Raw genomic sequence first — 22463 nt, forward strand, 5'->3', positions numbered from 1 at the left:
TAATTTCTTTTTATTTACTTTTTCTAAAATAGCCTTTTCTACTTTGTAGTTTACCCAAGGGTAGTTTTGTGACTTCAGATATTTTTTACTTTATGTGGAAAATGAGATTTGCTGGTACCAAACTAGTTTTGACGTAAGAAATAAAACCAATCGAGAGGATTAGTGCAAAAGCCCTTAGTGGTGTTTGATATGAATGATTAAACAAGTAATATTGGTCGGATTTTTTTTGTAATCAGGTGGGATGAGCGGACGTCGGTGGAAGTGCCGGAAGGAGAGATATTCTACATAGTGGCATTGCTTCGGTTCGTGCCGCCGTGTACAAAGGTTTCATCGGTTGAGAAACTGGTAGCTCAAAACCAAGATATCGTTCATTGGTGTGTCAGAAATGGAATAGATTTCAAATTATATCTTCCTCATTATAAGTCTCGAGAGGAATGGATTCGCCATTTTGGAAACCGATGGTCGAGATTCGTTGATAGGAAAGCTATGTTTGATCCTATGGCTATCCTTTCACCCGGTCAAAAGATTTTCAATAGGTCTCCTTGACCCCTCATATTGTTTTTTTTTTTCCTTTTCTTTTGTATTCTTGAGTTTTTGTTTGTGGGCTTAGTGTATGTTTTGTCTGTATTTTCCTTCTTTCAAAGAAAAAAAATAAAAAATCAACTGTTTTTCTTATAAAGGTGGCCTATCAGCCTATCCTATGAGTCATGTCCAGTTATGAAGAACATAACAAGAAAAACGTTCTTATTTTGGTTTAAAATATTATCTTGGAATCTAATTTATCCTTTAATATATGTTGACTCTAGAAATACTAATACTAATGTAATCATTTTTTTTAACCCGTCCATTAAGTGAGAAGATTGTCTAACAATCTTGAATGATGTATGGAACTATGATAGAAAAAAAAGAGATCAAAAGAGACATTGTTGAAAAAAATTGGAGTTTTTGAAGAATTAGGTTGTCGACCTCATTGCTGAAATAAATGTTATTTTGTTTAACACGTTAAAAAAAAATGATTATTCTTTCGTATTGAGGTATCGTATGAATAAAAATTGATTATTCTTTCGAATTGAGGTATATCGTATGAATAAAAAAAACTTATGTGAAAAATGATTATTCTTCACATTTGGATTACGTATCCCTATATTTCCACATAAGTTTCTATACTTCATGACCTCGTTAGATTTCATTAGGATAAGAGATGCATGAGAGAATTGATAGACATTGAAAAGATAGTTTCTTCACATGCTGTCCCACACTAATTAATCCAAAATCTATAAATGGATCAACAAATCAATCACCCACCATCCATATTGGAGCCGGTCCATGATACTATTGTGACTACGACCCTATCTTGGATAATTACTACTAAATTCTTATATATGTCCTATATACTATTCGATTTGGACCGCTCGAATAATATATGCACTTGACGATATGTGACAAACAATTAAAATTTATTATATGATAGAAAACTGAAACTGTTTTTTTTTTTCCAACTTTTATTTAAAAAACTGTGACATGTCATAGACTTTTCCAGTCAAAGTTCAGATTCATATATTGAGTACTGTTGTAACTTGTATAATTCTGTGATGTGATAGCGAAATCTACCAATTTTAAATCGAACAAGAAGTTATATATATATATATATATATAAAGATGTCGACGGCAAGCAAATTAGATGATGTCCATATCAATGCCATGTTATATAGCACGCGAGTGGTATTGACAATAGATATGAATTGGTGAGAAAGACGATTTAAAAAAGAAAAAGGAAAGTATGAAACTAATTGATCAAATGTATACAACTTGGTATGTAGGAGATTCTTTACGACTAATGGTGCAACCGTTACATGAATCATGATTGGTATATAGTGTTTCACATATGAATAATTTGAAAAAAAAAACTCAAAAGATGGATCCGTTGATCAGTCACGGAAGGTTTACTTGACTCGTTATTCCATATTACTATCTTTTTTGGTTTGCCATTTTACGAGAGAAAGAAAAGCTAATTAATAAGACTTGTAGATTTGGGGCATCAGATTCTTCTCTTCTTACCACAAAAGAATCAACGAAAAAGGTTTTGAGCTTCACCAACCTTTCTATATATATTATCAAAAAGATAACAATTTTTACATACACACACAATATATTGCTTTTTTTTCCTTTGCTTATATTTTTGTTATTGTTGATAATCATATATATATTTTCGTGTGTTCCTCGTAAGAGATTCTGATTCTTTTGTCTTCTATTTTGCGTTTCCTTTTTGGAAAAAAGCTCACATGCCCATAAAGATAACGTAAAGCTAGTTGGAAGAACCCATAGCTAGATAGATCACTAAAATTAGTTTGCCTGAAAAGAAAACTTCAAATCGACTTTTGGTCTTACATAATACGAAGTAAGAAAGATTTCTGTTAATTAATCTCACTCGGCTGCAAACATACAAAACAAATATATATTTAATCCATCAAACGTGCAGAAAAGAAATATGTGTACATTGTCGCATATATATCGTCGACGTCTCGACGACTAAATACGTAAATATTTTCAATCTAGATAAGTCCCACAGTCACAAGTCACAAAAAGGATATTTAATTTGGTGAAAGAAGCCAATATTTTAACATCTTTTAGTGATGTCATAACTCCCTTTCTTAGAGAACTACAATCTCTGTTCAACAAAGAAAGTGCCCTTTTAAATGAAAAAATGTGAAAACTTGTCGCATGTAAGTGGATAAATCGTCGTATAAAAAAACAAGAAAAAAAAAAAAAGATTTCAAAATTTTGGATTTCGAACCAAAATCTTACTCGATTTTCCCCACTCCCAACAAAAAACATATAATAAATTATTTTTCCTCTAACAACTTTTCTTTTCCCGTTGCTTTTCTATTTGTTTCTTCTCTTTCACAAAAGATGAGATTCTAATTTTTATATATTTGTTCACAGCTTTAGATAACGCAATTATAAGATGATGATTTCATTGTAAGAGGCAAAGCATAGACTAAATAAACAATGGGCTAAGAATTTCCCATGCAAGAGCCTTCCTAGTACGTTCTCTGCTAAACGTGCCATGCATGCACGGACGTGTTCTTCAAATTTTTAATTACTTTATCTGCTGCTTATGGGTCACTACCAGCCAAATACGATATTACTATTTTATAGCTTTGATTTGTCTAAATCGAGGAAAGGTATTATGCAATACATAACATAACTTATTATATTACTTTTAAATTTTTAATATAGAATTGGCTTAGTAGGTCTTAATTATATGATTAGTCTATCTTCTAATAAGTAATTTAACCTTCTTTTTTTTTTTTGCATAAAACTGTAACTAGACCTTTAACGACGCATTATTTTCGTCGACCAAAACAGATTATGGTGGTAAACCCGGCCTTTTGCCTATTTTTATTTCCAAAATTCTCATTAGCTAATTAGTTTGTTATTGCTTTATGTCTTGGCTTTAAAGGATGAAGGTTCGAACCTTCTATTCTATCCTTCATATATAGTTCATACTACAGTTTTATCTTTCATATAGGCTCACAAAAATAGTTTTTTTCCTCTCAAAATTAGTTTTGGTTGTATATAAGTCCGAAGTTTTTTTTTTGTCAAAACAAAAAAATTCCGAAATTTTTTGGTAACAAAGAAAAAAATAGTTATAATGAAATTGAGATCTGGAGCCAAATTTAAATCGATATAAATAGTATGCTACAGATTAATACTGGTTCAGCCTTTTTCTTTAACTATTTATTAGATTTGAAGTGTATTAAAGGTACTCTTCAACTTGGAGACAACTAATGTTTGGGTTAAAAATCTTATAATCCTGATTTCTAGTGGGGTAATGGGAGACCAAAATTCAAACTTGAATTCATAAAATAATGGTTTGGTGAGATAGATCTTTATAAAGTTGTCATGGCTGATTAATTTGATTTTTGATGACAGTTGTTATTTATGTTTTTAAACCCTCTTTTTTTCCATCGCGAAAATTTAATTTGCGTGGGTTGGGTTTTATGGAATTACGTTCCGTTTGACACGTGAATGGAGATGCTTTATGCATGTGAATTTTAACTTGCTTTGTAGCGAATTAAATTAATTAACCAAAAGAATATCTATGATTCCCCCATAAAATGAAAAGAAAGATAAAGTTTTAGTGTCCAAGAAATGAAAACTTCAAAGAGAGAAAAAAAAAAAAAANAAAAAAAAAAAAAAAAAAGTGAAATGAAAAAATGAAACTTTAAAGTAAAAAAAGAATAGAGCACAATCGAACAACGATGAGAAGACAATTATCATAAAGATGCTTTCGATTTACGTCCTCGGTCTTGCCGTTACTATATAAATATATGAGTTAATTAGGAGAATACCACAATTTTGAAAGTTATTTAAGAGAATACCACAACAACATTTTTTCATTGGAAAATACCATAGGGCCCACGTTTTTTTAGAGTGAAAAGACTTAATCACCTTTTTCTGTTTTAGTGTTAGATAGAAAGAGTGAAATATTTGGTGTGATTTTTTAAAATAGCATGTAATATTTATATTTTACATGTTATATTGAACTAAATAACGTTTAATTGTAAACCCAAACCGACAAATAATCTCGTTTTAATTGTAAAATCTAAATCCTAACCATCTAATTTCGTTTTAATTGTAAAATCTAAACCCTAACCATCTTATTTGTGAACCCAAACCGACATATAATTTCGTTCTAATTGTAAAATCTAAACCCTAACCATCTTATTTGTGAACCCAAACCGACATATAATTTCGTTCTAATTGTAAAATCTAAACCCTAACCATCTTATTTGTGAACCCAAACCGACATATAATTTCGTTTTAATTGTAAAATCTAAACCCTAACCATCTTATTTGTGAACCCAAACCGACATATAATTTCGTTCTAATTGTAAAATCTAAACCCTAACCATCTTATTTGTGAACCCAAACCGACATATAATTTCATTCTAATTGTAAAATATAAACCCTAACCATTTCATTTGTGGACCCAAACCGACATATAATTTCGTTCTAATTGTAAAATCTAAACACTAATCATCTCATTTATGAACCCAAACCGACATATAATTTCGTTCTAATTGTAAAATTTAAATCCTAACCATTTCATTTGTGAACCCAAATCGATATATAATTTCGTTCACAAAACAAAAATTACATGATATTTAAACAAATAACATGTAATATATGTAATGGGTATAAAAGTAATTGTATATGAGGAGAGAGAATGCACTGTGGGTCCTATGGTAGTTTCTTAAATACTTTTGAAAATTGTGGTATCTAGTGCATATTCCCTAAATATATAAATTCGTGTGATCATATCAACTACATTAAGAAAATTAAAGATACAAGTTTAAACCCATAGGTTTCCCAATTTTAAAATCACTGATGTTCCTTTTTTTTTTTTTTCTCAAAAGATCACTGACGTTTATTAACTTCAGAAGACTGTAGTCCCTTATCTTTTGCTTAATCTCCCAAACCGGACTTGTCCATCGTTTCAGTTTAAGTAACTAAGGAACATTTTCAATACGAAACAGCATATGAATTCATAAACATACAAAACGAAATAGTATTTGTGTATATGTGTTGAATATACAATGGTCCACTAGAAAACGATGTCATATAGAGTTCAATTACAGCTATTCTTTTAGGAAGGACCATTCCACATTCAACGATTTCGATTCACATACTTTTCAGTTTTCATATCTCTATCTCTCCACAACGACATTACAATGATGTGATGTGATATGCCCAACACGGTATGTATGTAATATACATAGACAGACACACTCACACATAAGAACATTATTTGTAAATTATACTTGAACTGCAGAGTTATGGTTTTTTCATTCACTTCTTTATAACGAGATTGAAGTAAATCACTGTATATGTCGTTTAATTAATCACTGTATACTGTATATGTCACTGTAAATATCAATATTTTCACCAATATGGCAATATTATACTCGAACCATATTTATTAGGACACTCAAAATCATATTTGTGACAAAAGCTATATTCTTGAGATCTTAGAAACTAATATGACTATATATGCCATTAGTTTTTTTTTTAAGTAAGAAAATCTGTCAATAATTATACAAAAAGTAAAAAAATAATTATGAATTTGCCATTTTTTATGATAACATTTATGGATTTTGCCATTTTGTCTAAAATCTTATGAATTTGTTATGAATTTGTCATTTTTAAGTTACAAAAATACGATTAGACATACGATTATCACGGTATATTTGGGTTTAGTTGGTTCTATTTGTTCTTAAATTTTAGTATTCGTTATAAAATACGTTAGCAAAAAAAATTATATAAACTTTTTTAACGTTAAAGAATAGAAAATCCATAATATTTTAGCAAAATGGTATATTCGAAAATGCCGTCGCTAAAAATGACATTTTGAATAAGAACCCCTTGTCTAAATTTATTATATAATATATATATATACGAAAAAATAAATTATGCATGATGAGTTTACATGAAAACTTATATTTTCTCAAAACAATCCAAATTTGGAAGGCCATCTACTTGCACATATTGTTGCTGTTATGGATTTTGGATTTAACAATCATCCAAAGTCCTTGTATATATGACTTGGTCCCTACCCTCCTAATTAAATTCAGTTCTTATTAATATTCTCAATAAATAAGAAAAAAAAATAATAAGCAAGTGAAAAGACCCAATTGCATTTTAAGATTGGTCCGTATCCTTAATGTGTGTAAACTTGTGGTTTCAAAAGTTGAAGTAATATAATTACAGATGACAAAAAAAAAAAAAAGACCCAATTGCATATACAGTAAAATCCTTATAATTTAATAACTCACTTATCTAGTAAATGTTTTGGTTCCAACTATTTTTTTAGATTAATTAATATCTTTAATAAATTAATAAAAATATTTTAGTTATGATGTTATAATATTTTAGAAGGTTTACTGTATAAAGGATCTCGATCTTTGACGTTGTATACTTTGTAGTTTGTATATACAAAGACAAATGAACAAATGAACAAATGAACAAATGATAGGATGAAGATTTCCTATGATTTTTTATTTTTTCCATTTCATATGAAGTCCAAAGTTAGAAAAATAAAATAAAATAATAGGTAGCTAGCTTTGATACCACACTATAAACAAGTTGATCTGAGAGACAAGAAAACACTAGTATTCATTATATCAATCTACAATGAAATCTTCATTTTTGTTTTTATTGATATGAAATCTACTGGTGTTGGAAAAAGTTCCATGTGACTTTGCTGAGCATAATTTGTAATCTCTATATCCCCAAAGTAATATTATACACAATTTTTTTCTTTCAAAAATATCAAACAGAAAAAATAGAAAACATTAAACAAAGCAAAAGAGAAGTATTTGTTTCCAAACGATATAAAATGATTTCCGTAACTGTTGTTAACCAAGTCCTAACCATAAGTTTTGATTGAGAACAGGCTCACCAAAATGGGCCTGCGATCCTAATGAGCCCATGGTAGAGTTGGAGGAGAAGGACTTGGCTTCTTGTGCTGTTCTGAATTTAGTTATCACACATTTAATTCCTTATTTGTTAAATAACAACACCTCAATTATCACACATTTAGCAAAGCCTAAATCTTAAAACCCTAATTAGATGTCTAAATAATAACACCCCAATTATCTCATAATTTTTTTTTAATAATATTAGTTGAAAATTTTTCCAATTTTGTTCAGAAAATAACCAATAAAAGATTTGCATGCTCTATATTTGTTTTAGATAGGAAGGAAAGGAACCAATAACAAGAGGAGTTGACTAATGAGGTCAATTCAGTAAGGTATAAATACACGTCTTGCTTTTTTTTTATTTTTCCTTTTTTTTTTTTTTTTTTTTCTGATTCATTCATGATTCATCCCTAACCATCAAGAAGAAGACGACTCAGATTCGACTCGATCTCTCCAAGATGAATCCATCAAATTCTCCCAACGATTCTCGAGAAAATCTACGGATGAGCACAGATGCAGACATTATCGGAGCACTTCTCATAGCAGCGAAGGAGGCTAATCGTGAAGGTATATCACTAGGGTTGGAACACGACGAGATGGAGGAACTAGAGAGCATCACCGGTTCTGATGATCGTACAGCTGACTTCAAAGATTGGTATGCAAAGTGGACTGAAGAGAGAGAGAAACGAAGAAAAAATAAACAAGACTACCTTACCGCGAAAAGGTTTGCTCTTAGTTTGCATTCCGATGATCATGAGACTGTTGATGAGAAAAAGAAGGAGGAAGCTGATGATGATCATGTTAAGAGAGATGATGAAGAGAGAAGCGAGTTTCAGAAAGCTAAGGAAGTGATCAAGATGAGAAGAGATGAGATCTCTACAACAACAAGTGATGGTGCTGATGATATGGAGATTGATGTAGTTATACAGAGGAAAGCTCCATCGCTTACGGATTTGAGTGTGAGAGTTCTTGCTCAAAACTCTGAAGCAATCAAGTCTTTGAAACTTGTTCCTGACCACTTGAGGAAGAAGCTATCTCGTCATGTTAGTGGTTTTGGCAAACTAGACGCACGTTTTATGCATCTTTTGATTGGTGATTCTCCCTGTGAGATTCGTGCGAGTAACTGCGTTGGTTTAACTGAGGATGACTTGGTTAAGATCTTGTGTGATTCTGATAGAGATACCTTAAAGGTACGTAATTTCAAATCCGTTTGTTAGTAGGAATTGGAGTTTTGTTAGCAGCAATCTTGAATTTTGTAAATTCTTGTTACTACTCTTTCAGGTGTTGATTCTTGATCTTTGCGGACGAGCTATTACGGATTACACGATAACCGAGTTCTTGAAACGTTCGCCTGAAGGGTTCCCGTCGTTGACTACGCTATCTCTTCAAGGAGCATTCTCTTTGACAGACTATGCATTGACCTTTATCGCGAGTTTTTCTCCTCTGCTTCTGTTTATTAACCTCTCTCACTGCTCTCTTCTCACTTCCCGAGGTTTGAGGACTCTTGCGGATACTTTTAGAACCACTCTTAAAGGACTTAGTATTGAAGGATGCCAAGGGATGAAACGGTGTAAAGAGTTCACTAGGAGCCTGTATAAGTTCCAGAAATTGAACTATCTCTCGGTTGCAGGACTCGATAGTGTTAATGATGGTGTTCTTAGAGCCTTCTTTATGTTCAGTTGCTCTAATCTCACTGATCTATCTCTCGCTAATTGCCAGTAAGTTGCTCTTTTGAGAGGCCTTGAAAAAGACTCAAATCGTTACTAATGCTGGAAACTAATGTTTTTGTTTTTGCTTTTGTCTATGGTAAACTAGTGAGTTGACTGATGATTGCATTTGGCATATTGGGAGATATTGTAAGAAGTTAGAAGCTCTTGACATCTCAGAATTGAGGAAATTGACTGATAAGTCACTGGAATATCTTACCGAGGGCTGCAAATCTTTGAACTCAGTCATATTTGGAAATAACAGATTTAGGTTTGCACAAGTCTCACAATATCTTTCTTTCTTTTACATAAATTTTGTAGACTGTTGTTCTGAATGTCAATCTTTGGGGGGCTTACTTTGACAGTGACGAAGCTGTTGCTGCGTTTCTTGAAGTCTTGGGAGGTTCTTTTAACAACCTCTGCCTAAACAAAGTCGTAGATGTGAGTGTTGTAGTTACCTAAAGTCTCGTTCAATTTTAAGCTGGTTTGTCCCCAAGAGTGTTTAAAGGAGTTTTGTTACGATAGATCGGTCCAGATACTGCCTTTTCGCTTGCCAACGTTTGTAAGAGGTTGAAGTATTTGGACCTCTCGTGGTGTCGTAAGCTCACAGAAGAGGACTTACGTCGGATTTTGAGTTGCTGCTCGTCACTTAAATCACTCAAGCTATTTGGATGGACACAGGTATGATATTAGTAGAGAAACATGTAGTTAATTAAGCTTCCACTTGTGCCTTTTTGTTTATGTAGTGGCGGTATTGTCGTTGTAGGTGGAGAATGCATATCTTGAAGAACTTTCAAGATCACAGATTCATATCACCGGATTGAAAATGACTTCACTTTATGCTCACCTTGAGGACTCTCACCCAAATGTTGGTGCCAAGTTCTTCTGATGAGTGGACAAGTTTTGGCGCGATGTACTGTATATATAGCTCTGAATTGATGAACCACTGCATTGTTAGGACCAATTTATCTGATTGTAGAGGTTCATAGTTATACAAAAGGTAGTGTATACGAATAGTGGTATAATGTCTTTTTGGCTCTGCTTTTATGTAAAAAGATAGGACTAAAAAGAAAAGTATTAAGCATACGATACCATGGAATATTTTAGCAATGTGTGGTCATTACTGTTGAACCAGAAACTAAAGAATCTTCCTTTTTTCAGTGTTAATAGTAACCATACCACCTAAACTGATACCCCAAACTACCTTACCTAATCAAATGAACTCCAAGCGAGGATTGTAAAGAAAGTTAAACATTTGGGGTTTTGAATTTTTTTTGGATGGAAACGGGATCGTCTAACCCGATGATGGGGAGGTTTACTACGTCATGGAAGCTTTTGGCAATAAGCTTGTCGGTACTAGCCGTGCTCTCGCCTCTCTACATTGATAGCTTATCAGAGGAAGATCTAGAAGAGGAGGAAGAACTCTTCAGCTTTATGTTTTGCCTCTCTGTGCTTCTTTTCTTGTTGATTTTGGCCATTGCCTCATCCCTGTATTATGACCCGAGCTTGACCAGGTTTGATCCTTACTGGATTCACAGGCTATGTGGTTCGTTTGGTGGGTTGCTTGTCATCCTCATCGTTCTTGTTTTCGTCTTGATGTGCAAAGCCTCTGCTTAGAGTGAAAGTTGATTTGATGGCGCAAAATGAAGAAGAAAAGCTCATCTTTTGCAAAGTTTTACAATATTTCTTGTATATCAGGAACACAACTCTTTTATTCATTTTCTAAAGAAAATTTATACAAAAACTCGGAAATGCAAAAGATGAGAATACAATTTACTCGAAAGGTAGATATTACATTTAAGGCGCAGAAAAAGGGAAGATTTTTTAGACAGGTTCAGTTCATAGAGAAGCTGAGCTCGGTCTGTGGTCCTTGTGGCTGCTCAACCTTCTCCTTCTCATCCACTTTGTTTCACCAGAAGATGGAGAAGCCGCTCCTTCTGCTGGTGGGAGTTCGCAAGGAAGTGCCATAGCAGAGCTGGTAAAGGCATTGAGAACAAGGAACGCCAAAATGGGAGACAAATCTAATCCTCCAAGAGGTGGTATGAATCCCCGGAATACGTTCAAGTATGGATCACACAAAGTGCTGATACAATGGCAACATACACAAAATTAGATTGGATCCACCAGGGTTTTAACAAATCCTTAGACAATTCAGGAGTTGGACATATAAGTATATTTCCCAAACAAAACTCCCTCTAAATCAAGCAAATAAACTAACTTCAGCAATGACGAATAGGATTTATTTGATCTAGATTTTGTTCCTATTGAGTGTTTAAATCTTTGAAACCTGGATAAGATTTAAAAAAATGGTAGTGGCATTTCCCAATACAAGCAGGAAAAATACAAAGGCAAGTTTTTAACCTGAGGGGGTTAACAATGGCAGGAGGAGCACTAGGAAACCAGGTGAGTACAAGACGGACAACGAGGATGGTGTTATATATGTTGAGGAAATTTATCAACCCATTAGCAACCACCAATCCTGCAACTGAATCACCAGGCAGTACCGCAGCAAATCCGTGATTAGACATTGCAAACCTCACCCTCGTAGCATCTTGATTTTTCAAACGAATCTGAAATACAAGAAAAGGCTCTTCATCTACAAAATCTAAAAACCAGAAGCAAAGGGCACACAAAAGCATAGCCCTAGTTATCTTGAAACCGAGTTTCCATCTTGAATTGAATATAGCATCTTTAAAAAGATCCTAGCTTGAGGACATATATAACTCAGATTTCAAAATGTGAAAAGATTGTCCAACAAATGTCATAGTCTTAGCATATGATCCAAGTTAAAGGCGGTTCAAAAATGACCCATTACAGTACCAATAACAATAAGAACTCAAGCAAAAGTCTTCATCAGGTTCATCGGATACACACACACACACTTATCTTCTTAACCTAAGCCCATGAAGTAACTACACTCGTTTCTCACCAAACCAATCTGTCAATTAGGGAAAGAGAGTTTACCTCATCACACAGAACGCGAAACTCGGACGAAAGACGAACCGCTTCCTGAAAGAGAGGGTTCTTAGAGGCGAGCGAATGGAAGAAGCCTGAGAATTTCTCAGTAGCGGATACCAGAGACCGATGAAAGTCCTGAATCATTTTGACAGAGTCTGCAGCTTGTGGTAGAAGTAGCAAATTAGGTTTGCTCGAACGCACAAGAGGTGTTTGCGTAAATGCCGATGAAAGAGACACGAAAAAGTTCGGTATCGCTCCTGACGGCAAGGATTTCAAGCTTTTCATAGCTGGTTCGTTCGCACTCGCCTCCATTGTAGCAACGCTTTTGAGATAATTCGTAAAAGGAGAAGCTTGAGAGAGTAATGAGCAGAAGAAGAAGAAGGGAAGAAGATAAAGTACCTCCCAAAAAAAATAATGATACTTCAAGAAGATGACACGTGGCATCGCTGTGTCCCCGGAGCCCATAATCCTCTAGTAGAACCAGAAGGTCTTATTTAAAAGATCTTCTTCGACTTCACTTATTAAAACGCTGCGTTTTACTATTCTGACTTCTTATGTGACAGCCTGGCTTTTTAAAATTCCACTTGTGGTTTTGGATATACAAATCTAAATCCGACGTGTCAGTTTCTGACGACTCTTCTTAAACGGGAACCCATACGCACCACTAGATTCTTACTTGTATACAGTATACTTTCGTCGTTGTCTCGCCGGCGAAAATGGCGAGCAATCTTCTCCGGCTTCATCTTCTACCGCCGTCGAGTCTGCATATCCCTCATCCCGGTAATTACGTGAAGCGATGCTTTCCAAAACAGCGCCGGCTTCGTATCCGACGGTACTGTTCGAGACGTGGTGCTTTGGTATCAAACTCGATCGAGATTAGTACTCAATCGTTTGAATCTGCCGAATCTTCCATCGAATCTGTGAAATCTGTTACGAGCGATAAGCCTGTCTTACTCGATGTGAGTGGGATGATGTGTGGTGGCTGCGTCGCTCGGGTTAAATCGGTTTTGATGTCTGATGACCGAGTCGCGTCTGCTGTGGTTAACATGCTGACGGAAACCGCGGGTGTGAGGCTTAAACCGGAGGTTGATGTGGTGGTGGATGTGGCGGAGAGTTTAGCTAAGAGATTGACTGAGAGTGGCTTTGAGGCTAAGAGGAGAGTCTCGGGGATGGGAGTGGCGGAGAATGTGAAGAAGTGGAAGGAGATGGTTAGTAAGAAAGAGGAATTGCTCGTTAAGAGTAGGAATCGTGTGGCGTTTGCGTGGACACTGGTGGCTCTGTGTTGCGGTTCTCACACTTCCCATATTCTTCATTCCTTGGGAATTCATATTGCTCACGGTACAATTTTTTCACATTTTCTAACTTTAAAATTGAATTATAATGCAAATTTGTGCTGTTAGTGTTAGATGTCATTTTTTGGATACAAATGTAGTTAATTACTTTCTCTTGTACCTGATGTTACTAGGAGGGATTTGGGATTTGCTACACAACTCTTACGTGAAAGGCGGTTTGGCAGTTGGAGCTTTATTGGGACCAGGAAGAGGTTTGTTTTTTGTTCAAACCTTTTAACAATATCTAATGTATAATGCTTACCAGCTAATGCATAATAAGTTTAGGTGACAAAGTAGTCATTATGAGGCTTAGATGTGTGCCTGATTACATAATAGTTGAGCTTAAGTAGTGTTTACCTTGATTGGGTGGTCGTTTTCATAAGAGAGAAAATATTTAGTTCACACTACTTAAGTGACAGTGATGCCGTGATGGTTCCTAATATTCTCTGAGAGTCTCATAAACGCTCCAAACTGGTGGAAGTGATTTTTTTAGGCTGTTTGGAAACACAAATGGCTGAAACAGATAAATTTATATTGTAGAATTGCTGTTTGATGGTGTAAAAGCTTTTGGGAAAAGATCACCTAATATGAATTCGTTAGTTGGATTGGGATCTATGGCTGCATTTTCCATCAGCTTGGTAAGTTTTCGTACCCTGTGATTTATCTTTGACTGGTGGGTATCCTATTCTGAAACCTGCAATTCTCTGCATTCGGTATTTTGCAGATCTCACTAGTTAATCCAGAACTGGAGTGGGATGCTTCCTTCTTCGAGGAACCGGTGAGTTTCTCTAGCACATCTACAAGAGGATGAAAGCTTTTTATTTTTACTATCAATGCATGCAAAATACAATTTCAATGGTTTATTTCTGATTGATAGCTCTTGTCATTTAGTATGCAGGTCATGCTGCTTGGCTTTGTGCTCCTTGGTCGTTCTTTGGAAGAAAGAGCAAAGCTTAAAGCATCTAGCGATATGAATGAACTGTTGGTAAGTTGGGCATATCTTGATTCTCCTCCCAAGATTAACTTGAAGGCTTTTTCCTCCTTTTTTGACTTGAAACGTGTTTTCGCAGTCACTCATCTCCACTCAATCAAGACTTGTGATTACTTCATCAGATAATAATAACACAGCAGCTGATTCTGTACTTTCCTCTGATTCAATTTGTGTCAATGTCCCAGTTGATGATATCCGAGTTGGAGACTCGCTGTTGGTTTTGCCTGGTGAAACATTTCCTGTCGATGTAAGTGTTTCTGTCTTTCTAGCAAGTGACATTTACGATTTCCTTAGTTGTTTTCCATGCTGAACTGTCGGGTCGTAGCAAAAAATAATTGTGTGGGTCTCTGAAAAGAAGTAATGTAATTCTATTTAAATGGGTGGTAACCATTCTGTAATTTTGGGAAATTATATTTGGATTTATCAGTGCTGAGAAAGAAAAACAAAACCATGTGGATCTATCAGCTCTTCTTTAGGATTCAGTTAAATTCCACATTTTCCTCTGCACTTGATGATGGATATCAGGATATGTTACTATTCTTTGTCACTGGTTAGTGCGTTAGTATTAAACTATTAATTGTGGTTGTGATCATGTTAAATTATTATTTTTTCGTCATAGGGGAGTGTCCTAGCTGGAAGAAGTGTTGTGGATGAATCTATGCTGACAGGAGAGTCACTTCCCGTGTTTAAAGAAGAAGGCTGCTCTGTTTCAGCGGGAACAATAAACTGGGTACGTATAACCTACCTAAACAAAAGTTTATTCTTTCAAAAGGCTACTTTGGTTTTATTCTTTTAATGCTTCAAATAATGACACACCTATTACTTTGGGTATGATCCTCTTATCAATCGCTACTATATTACTTTACGTCATAATGTGAACCACGTTTCCCAGGAAGTTAGCTTGCTGTCTAGCTACACTAACCATACTCAGTTACTAAGTTTGATTTTCATACACTCATACAGTGATCATGAATCTTTTCTAACAACTGAATTTCACTTTACCTATTTCAGGATGGCCCTCTACGCATCAAAGCTTCTTCTACTGGTTCCAACTCAACGATATCTAAAATCGTCAGAATGGTTAGTGTCTGTAAATTTAGAGCCAATGATAAGTTACATTGTGTGACTGTAAGGGATAGTTCCATCGCAATGTGACATGTTGGAGCTATGAAAGTCATCATGTGAAAAGAAAAATGCAGCCAGTAATCTATTGTAATTTGTAGTCTTCTTTCCTCCTCGAAAACAGAACGAGAAAAGACAGCTACAAATAGAAATACAATGAATAAGTCATCCTACATATAAAATTCATTTACATGTTTTAAGCTGAACCTAATTTCATAAGGGAACGGACGAATAAAATCAAGTCAGAACCATCAGTTCCAGTGATTCTCTAATTCATTCACACCATTTCCTGTCTGAATTTTTAGGTTGAGGATGCACAAGGTAATGCAGCTCCTGTACAGAGGCTGGCAGATGCAATAGCTGGACCTTTCGTCTATACTATAATGTCTTTATCTGCAGTGACGTTTGCCTTCTGGTATGGTCCTCTTTCATATTTCTATCGGAAATAACTTCTGAAATTCAATAAGATTCTTATATTTGTATAGTAGGAATCTCTTTAATTAGTTATAGTATAAAGTAAAAGCATCATCTGTTAATTACCTGTTCAGGATCACCAAGTGAAAGACCCAGTTGTTTTCTGCTTCAGGTATTACATTGGTTCACACATATTCCCAGATGTTTTACTCAATGATATTGCTGGACCTGATGGAGATCCTCTGGCCTTAAGCCTAAAACTGGCCGTGGATGTCTTGGTGAGTGAGCCATGCATCTCAAAGTTATACGTATCTTTTATGTGAAAATATCACGGACTAGCCGCACTTAATGAGGGAGGAAAATGGTAATTGTGGCAAAAATATGGATTCAAGAAGGGAATGTAGGATAAAAGAGGGATGGAAAGAAACTTTGGAGGAAAATAAACGCTGAGCAGATAATTAACTCGTTTTTTTCTGTGTGCTTCAGGTAGTTTCCTGCCCCTGTGCACTGGGCCTGGCAACACCAACTGCCATATTAATTGGCACCTCTCTTGGTATGTTATCCAGCGAACTATTTAGCTTGCACATAAAAGTTTGCAAACCTAGCTGAGAAGAGAGCCTAATTGCGCGCAAAGTTTTCCAACTATTAAGAATATTGGAAAATGACACTGCTAGAAACATGAAGAAGCTCCTTTCTAGTTTATGTTGTGTTGTATGTGCAGTCCTTGTGATAATCTTCATGTTTTTATAGGGTAAATATTACCTGAAAATTTGTAATAAAGAACAATAAATTCGAGATGTTGAAACTTTCAGCCTAAATATGTCCAGGAGCAAAGCGGGGATATCTTATCAGAGGAGGAGATGTCTTGGAACGTCTGGCTTCCATAGATTGTGTGGCTTTAGACAAGGTATTGCTACTCTTTTGGGCTTTCTGTGATCCTCTTCACCCATCTTTCTCTCTACACTATTTTTTTTTTATATGAAGATGGAAAATCCTAGATTATTGAACAGTTCCTGTTGCCTTTCAAAGTTGAACAAATCGAGCTATTGTTTCAGACAGGGACTCTTACTGAAGGAAGACCTGTCGTCTCTGGTATTGCTTCTCTAAGATATGAAGAACAGGAGGTTCTTAAATTGGCTGCTGCAGTGGAGAAGACAGCAACACACCCAATAGCAAAGGCTATTGTAAACGAGGCTGAAGCGCTGAATCTGGAAACTCCAGAAACAAGAGGCCAATTGACAGAACCAGGCTTTGGTACTTTGGCTGAAATAGATGGACGTTTGGTTGCAGTGGGTTCACTTGAGTGGGTTTCTGATCGTTTCCTCAAAAAGAACGACTCCTCGGACATGGTGAAGCTGGAAAGTTTTTTGGATAATAAATTATCAAGCACATCATCAACGTCTAGGAACTCGAAGACTGTGGTATATGTTGGCCGCGAAGGAGAAGGAATCATCGGTGCTATTGCAATATCCGATTGCTTGCGCCAAGATGCTGAATTTACTGTAGGCAGGTAGTTTTTCTCTCTAACTGTCAATTTTTTAATGAAACTAACAACCCTTGTTTTTATAGTCAGCATAGAAACATGAAATTTCATGCTACTTTTCTTGTGGGGATCTATTCATCGTAGTTTTGCTTGTTTCTCTTATTAAAAAGGCTTCAGGAGAAGGGCATCAAAACAGTTCTCTTATCAGGGGATAGGGAAGGGGCAGTGGCAACAGTGGCAAAGAATGTAGGGATTGAGAGTGAATCAACCAACTATTCCTTGTCTCCTGAAATGAAATTCGAGTTTATATCTAGTCTTCAATCCTCTGGACATCGTGTTGCTATGGTAAGCTCTTAAATTGAATTGCAAGAAGGATATTTCAACTTATAGTTATTACTTATTTCCCATGAAAAGTCGATGAAGTTCATGGTAAAGCGAATCCTAGAAAACTTACCAACGCGCATGGAACTGGTGTGTTATAGAAATGGAGTAAGTTAGACTAACATATTTTGTATTTTTCAAAGGTGGGCGATGGGATAAACGATGCTCCTTCATTGGCTCAAGCTGATGTAGGAATAGCTCTAAAGATCGAGGCACAAGAAAACGCTGCATCAAACACAGCATCAGTCATACTTGTCCGCAACAAACTTTCTCATGTAAACGCTTCATGAGCCACTTGCCCTCATTCAAGGGACAAGAATCTCTTAGTTCAAAATCAAAGCTGCATACACTCATGTTTCTTTTTTTTTTCTGGTTATAGGTTGTGGATGCACTGAGTCTTGCACAAGCAACAATGTCGAAAGTATATCAGAATCTAGCATGGGCAATTGCGTATAACGTCATCTCGATCCCTATTGCTGCAGGTGTCTTGCTTCCTCAGTATGATTTCGCCATGACACCTTCCCTCTCAGGTAAGCTGGCCCATACCAGTTAATTAATTAAAAAACAGTTTATTTCACTTCCAGTCTAATATATTCACAGAATCCAGTCATATATCATGCTTACTGACCATTAAAATGCTTTCAGGTGGACTAATGGCATTGAGCTCGATCTTCGTCGTTTCAAATTCGTTACTTCTCCAGCTCCATAAATCCGAAACAAGTGGAAACAGCTTGTGATCGGCTCCATCTATTATGGAGTCTAAGCAGAAGAATGAAGGTTTTGTATATTCTGCTCTTCTGACATTTTCGAGTTTTGTTTGTTGTTGTTAAGCTTTATAGCGACTATGTACCTTGTGTTATTCATGAATGTGGGGTTATACCAATGTTGTACGTAAATATATAATCTTAACCTTCGTATATCTTTGACTATTTTTGGACATATTTTAGGAAAACGACTATATTTTATTTTCCCTCTTCTACCTTCTGAGTTAATTTGGAACTCCACGACAATATTTTTACCAGCAAAATCCACTACCAATTTGCTAATAAATCAGTTTCATAAAAAAGAGAGAAAAAGTAAAGGAAGAATGTATAAAGGCCGAACCACTTGCTTCCAAAGTTAGCTATAAAGAGTGGACACAAATGCTTCTTTCTTTCGTATGAAATGTACTTGGGGAGGCTTTGTGGATAAGACTCAGACCACTTATCATTATCACCAAACATATAAAACCTTATTAATTACTACTTGTCATATTATATAAACAAATATAGATAATTTCATATGGTTTCAAGGCTCTTAGCATTAAAAACTTAGATAAGAACAAAATAAAAGAAGAATGTTGGACTTTCCAAACATAGATAAACAGATTTAAGTGTGAAAAGATTTGGTAGTGATCTATTTGATAGAACAAAAAAAAAAAAGATCTGAATTCATTCAAAAGTTTTAAAACTCTTCTATACATTCTCCGGATGTTGTTGTTACATCAAAATATTTTTAAAAAATTAAACAAAACAATTGTTACATGATCGTTGTCCTAAGAGTCATTAAACCCAATCCCACTGGCCGTCGCCGGAAAACACCTCGGAAAATCAGCAACCGAATACGATCTCCAGGCACAAAAACCCAACGACGACTGAGACGAAGTCAAATTACTAAAAGACCCCTGACTCCTAGGATACAAAGGAGGAAGCTTCACCATCTGGTGATGATGATGATGTCTCTGCCTAGGAGGAGATCCAGAAGTCGTCGGACTCGATCCAGGCGACGAGTCACCACCGGATCCGGAAGAAGATCCTTCTCCGCCGGTCATCACCGCCATGGCGAGGGTCAACGCGCTCCTACTCGAACTCATGACATGTTTCTTAGAGATCCCGCCACGTGGAGTGGTCTTGCTGTTGCTGTTGTTCTCCCAAATCTGATGGCAGAGAAGATTCCTCCTCCTCCGACTGTAAGGATTCTCCGGCTTCGCTACTAAATCTTTCATCGACGAAGAAGAAGTCAACGCCGACGACGCCTCCTCCTTTAGATTCGTGAAAGACTTTGACTTCCCATTGTAATACTTCGATATCCCTTTCCTACACAACACAAACATCGATCATCAGAACAAAACCGATCGCATAAGTTGTTATAAAAATCGTTACTTTACGACAAGAAAGAATCAAACTTTTTGTAAAAATCGTTACTTTAAAGAGATCTCTCACCTAACAGGTAAGACTTGTTCGAGAGATTCCATCATTTCAAGAGAGCCTTTGTAAGGAGACTCAACTTCGTTATCTCCAGTGTCATCTCCACCATCTTCCGACGACTTCTCACCGTCGTCGTCGCTGTTCATCCCAATGGAAGAAGAAGAAGCAGAGGAACAAGGAGAAGATGAAGAATCAGACGGAGATAACCAACTAGGCATCGCCGGAGATTCATCGGAATTATCGCCGGAGATATTAAACACATAAGATGATTCAACTCTGTTATCCATCTTTAATCGACTTTTGAAAAACCAAAACCAACACTAATGGAACTTTTTGTTTGTTTGTTTGTTTGAAATCTTCTTGAAACACAGAATAGAGAGAAAAGACACAGAGGAGAAAAGAAGGAGAAGAGAAGATGAGATCTTTATATTGTTTGATTTTTCTTTGTCTATGTGCTCTCTCTCTCTCTGGTGGTTTTCCAAATAACATTAATTACTAATAAAACCAAAAAAGGAATTATTAATATTTATCACGTTGTTTATTACTATTACTTTCTTATCAAAAAAGAAAAAAGAAACAAATCTTTAAAATTTTTAAAATGGGATAAGTTTTGAAGAGGGGACAGAATAAACTGTTGCTTAATCTTATCCTCATCCACGCACTTTGCATGCCATTTCTCACCTTATTTTTCTTTTATTTATTATTTCGTCGCTGTACTTTTCTTATTCACATTTTAAACCCCAAAAATGTAAGCATCATCTAAAGACTAAGGTTTGCGTTGACTATTTTTCTGTTTATGAGAGACGCATCAAATCAGTTTCAGGTTAGATTCATTTGGATGATGATTATAAAAAATATTTATAAAAAACTATATATTTCAAAACTCAACCATGTTTAATATTAAATATGAATATACTATGTACTATAATAAAATATATTATCATTTTTTCTTATAAAAAATAAAACATGCAGCATGTCAACATTTTCTAGATATAAAATATAAATATATTACTATACTTTGTTTAAATATTTTAAGAAAAATACATAACACTATATCTATATATAATAAGGACAAAAATGAACAAAATAATTATACATATTTTTTTAATTTATTACTATATTTTTTTATAGTTGTTTTGTCATGTATAGTTTCTGCGATAATGATCATTGATATAAAAATAAACGTAATTTGATATTTATGTATGTGGAGACTAACAACGGCAAAACGAAAATCTTATAAAATAATCATAACAATTGTTTTATTGGTGTCGATAACTCCAGTAGCATTGGAGAAAGTAGTTGTTGTAATATATATATTTTTCCAACGTCATTTGATATTTATGTTGTTTTATTTTGTTCGTATTGATGTATAATTTTTAATTACTAAAATTTATCGTATTACTAAAAATAATTAAATTATTATATACTTTTTAACAGAAATTATAATTATATACTAACATTTTTTATAGATATATATTTTTATCCTACAAATACGAGGTTTATCTTCTTTTATCTTGTTGGTCAACTTATTTTATCCTCCTACGAAAATATTAAACAGAAATGATTTTTGATTACTTTAGGTAATAAAAGTAGATTAGTAAACATGTGAAAGTTAAGGGGTCAGTTTAGAAGAGATTCAAGAAAATAGGGACATACTTTTAAAACTCGCCTCGTAAATAAAACTATATTTATCTGTAATAATATTCCCCCAATCGCTTGCTTTTTTTTTTTTTGGTTAGCTCGCGGGAAGATAGAACCATGGGACGTGGACACGTGGAGAACTGATGACCGTTGCGGCTGGATAGGAACATGTGACGTGGCGATGACGAGATGGTCATCTTTTTTATCAAAATTTAATGAGAGAAAAAACGGTGAGTCTTATCCACATATCAACCCCATATGGGACCCACTAAAACATCTTCCCCAGCCGACAGTATTTCTTCCTCTTCCGCTGTTTTTTTTTTTTCTATCGAGGAAAAAAAGTTTTCTTCCAGCCGAATAATTTTATTTTCAAAATTATTTAATTGTCAAGAAATGTACTCTCTATAACCAGTTACCACTTTTGGAAGATTTATGTTTATCTTCTTTCTAGATTCCCGTTCATTAATTTATGATAAGTTTTTCTAAAGATTTTTTTGTCATTACAGTAAAACTTTTATAAATTAATAAAATTAGGACCATGAAATTTTATTAATTTATAAAAGTTTTAATTTATCGATAAATTAATATTTTATTAATTTATGAAAAGATTTTTAATTTTCATAATTTTAAAATTTTATATTATAAAATAAGATACTTTTGTTATCATTCATAATATTAAAGAATTTTTTTTAATTTATAATCTTGGCTATCGTAATTGTTAAATTTAGAGTTTAGATAAAAATGATAAATGTTAGAAGTTTAAAGT

At 34.7% G+C, this 22463-nt stretch overlaps 6 protein-coding genes across 6 annotated transcripts in view; 4 read left to right on the forward strand and 2 right to left on the reverse strand.

Moving 5' to 3' along the window:
- The window catches only part of LOC104770512 (cytokinin dehydrogenase 7-like), a 3511-nt gene extending 2832 nt beyond the window's left edge, over positions 1 to 679 (forward strand). The window contains exon 4 of the mRNA XM_010494945.2: positions 237 to 679. Coding sequence (XP_010493247.1) covers positions 237 to 546 — 310 coding nt within the window. The 3' untranslated portion in view covers positions 547 to 679. The remainder of the gene's footprint in view (positions 1 to 236) is intronic.
- On the forward strand, positions 7871 to 10350 carry LOC104770513 (F-box/LRR-repeat protein 2-like). The gene is made up of 6 exons (XM_010494946.2): positions 7871 to 8674; positions 8766 to 9202; positions 9300 to 9461; positions 9556 to 9631; positions 9716 to 9871; positions 9957 to 10350. Exons 1-6 carry the CDS (start codon positions 7943 to 7945, stop codon positions 10077 to 10079), a joined length of 1686 nt encoding a protein of 561 aa, XP_010493248.1. The 5' UTR covers positions 7871 to 7942; the 3' UTR covers positions 10080 to 10350.
- On the forward strand, positions 10435 to 10824 carry LOC104770514. The gene has a single exon (XM_010494948.2). It carries the CDS (start codon positions 10469 to 10471, stop codon positions 10805 to 10807), a length of 339 nt encoding a protein of 112 aa, XP_010493250.1. The 5' UTR covers positions 10435 to 10468; the 3' UTR covers positions 10808 to 10824.
- LOC104770515 (ylmG homolog protein 2, chloroplastic) lies at positions 10835 to 12534 on the reverse strand. Its single transcript, XM_010494949.2, has 3 exons — positions 12155 to 12534; positions 11552 to 11760; positions 10835 to 11273 (listed from the first exon to the last, which is right to left on the reverse strand). The coding sequence occupies exons 1-3, from the start codon at positions 12458 to 12460 to the stop codon at positions 11030 to 11032; spliced, it is 759 nt and encodes a 252-aa protein (XP_010493251.1). The 5' UTR covers positions 12461 to 12534; the 3' UTR covers positions 10835 to 11029.
- On the forward strand, positions 12772 to 18809 carry LOC104770516 (copper-transporting ATPase PAA2, chloroplastic). The gene is made up of 17 exons (XM_010494950.2): positions 12772 to 13486; positions 13614 to 13691; positions 14020 to 14117; positions 14204 to 14257; positions 14378 to 14464; positions 14550 to 14717; positions 15090 to 15200; positions 15482 to 15550; positions 15898 to 16007; positions 16179 to 16284; positions 16493 to 16559; positions 16834 to 16913; positions 17062 to 17516; positions 17660 to 17834; positions 18014 to 18145; positions 18250 to 18400; positions 18516 to 18809. The coding sequence occupies exons 1-17, from the start codon at positions 12865 to 12867 to the stop codon at positions 18605 to 18607; spliced, it is 2655 nt and encodes an 884-aa protein (XP_010493252.1). The 5' UTR covers positions 12772 to 12864; the 3' UTR covers positions 18608 to 18809.
- Positions 19283 to 20544, reverse strand: LOC104770517. Its single transcript, XM_010494951.1, has 2 exons — positions 20072 to 20544; positions 19283 to 19945 (listed from the first exon to the last, which is right to left on the reverse strand). The coding sequence occupies exons 1-2, from the start codon at positions 20341 to 20343 to the stop codon at positions 19405 to 19407; spliced, it is 813 nt and encodes a 270-aa protein (XP_010493253.1). The 5' UTR covers positions 20344 to 20544; the 3' UTR covers positions 19283 to 19404.

The sequence above is a fragment of the Camelina sativa genome, chromosome 20, assembly GCF_000633955.1.
Source record: "Camelina sativa cultivar DH55 chromosome 20, Cs, whole genome shotgun sequence".
NCBI lineage: Eukaryota > Viridiplantae > Streptophyta > Magnoliopsida > Brassicales > Brassicaceae > Camelina > Camelina sativa.

What these genes read in the sequence shown, in the direction of transcription:
- LOC104770513 (XM_010494946.2), top strand. Translation starts at nt 7,943, where the DNA reads ATGAATCCATCAAATTCTCCCAACGATTCTCGAGAAAATCTACGGATG. An exon ending in CTGATAGAGATACCTTAAAG is followed by an intron (nt 8,675 to 8,765) that starts GTACGTAATTTC and finishes CTACTCTTTCAG; the next exon opens with GTGTTGATTCTTGATCTTTG. An exon ending in GCCTAAACAAAGTCGTAGAT is followed by an intron (nt 9,632 to 9,715) that starts GTGAGTGTTGTA and finishes TTGTTACGATAG; the next exon opens with ATCGGTCCAGATACTGCCTT.
- LOC104770514 (XM_010494948.2), top strand. Translation starts at nt 10,469, where the DNA reads ATGGAAACGGGATCGTCTAACCCGATGATGGGGAGGTTTACTACGTCA.
- LOC104770515 (XM_010494949.2), bottom strand. Translation starts at nt 12,460, where the DNA reads ATGGAGGCGAGTGCGAACGAACCAGCTATGAAAAGCTTGAAATCCTTG. An exon ending in TTCGCGTTCTGTGTGATGAG is followed by an intron (nt 11,761 to 12,154) that starts GTAAACTCTCTT and finishes CTTGTATTTCAG; the next exon opens with ATTCGTTTGAAAAATCAAGA. An exon ending in GCCATTGTTAACCCCCTCAG is followed by an intron (nt 11,274 to 11,551) that starts GTTAAAAACTTG and finishes CCATTGTATCAG; the next exon opens with CACTTTGTGTGATCCATACT.
- LOC104770516 (XM_010494950.2), top strand. Translation starts at nt 12,865, where the DNA reads ATGGCGAGCAATCTTCTCCGGCTTCATCTTCTACCGCCGTCGAGTCTG. An exon ending in TTTATTGGGACCAGGAAGAG is followed by an intron (nt 13,692 to 14,019) that starts GTTTGTTTTTTG and finishes TTTATATTGTAG; the next exon opens with AATTGCTGTTTGATGGTGTA. An exon ending in CAGCGGGAACAATAAACTGG is followed by an intron (nt 15,201 to 15,481) that starts GTACGTATAACC and finishes TACCTATTTCAG; the next exon opens with GATGGCCCTCTACGCATCAA.
- LOC104770517 (XM_010494951.1), bottom strand. Translation starts at nt 20,343, where the DNA reads ATGGATAACAGAGTTGAATCATCTTATGTGTTTAATATCTCCGGCGAT. An exon ending in GAACAAGTCTTACCTGTTAG is followed by an intron (nt 19,946 to 20,071) that starts GTGAGAGATCTC and finishes TGTGTTGTGTAG; the next exon opens with GAAAGGGATATCGAAGTATT.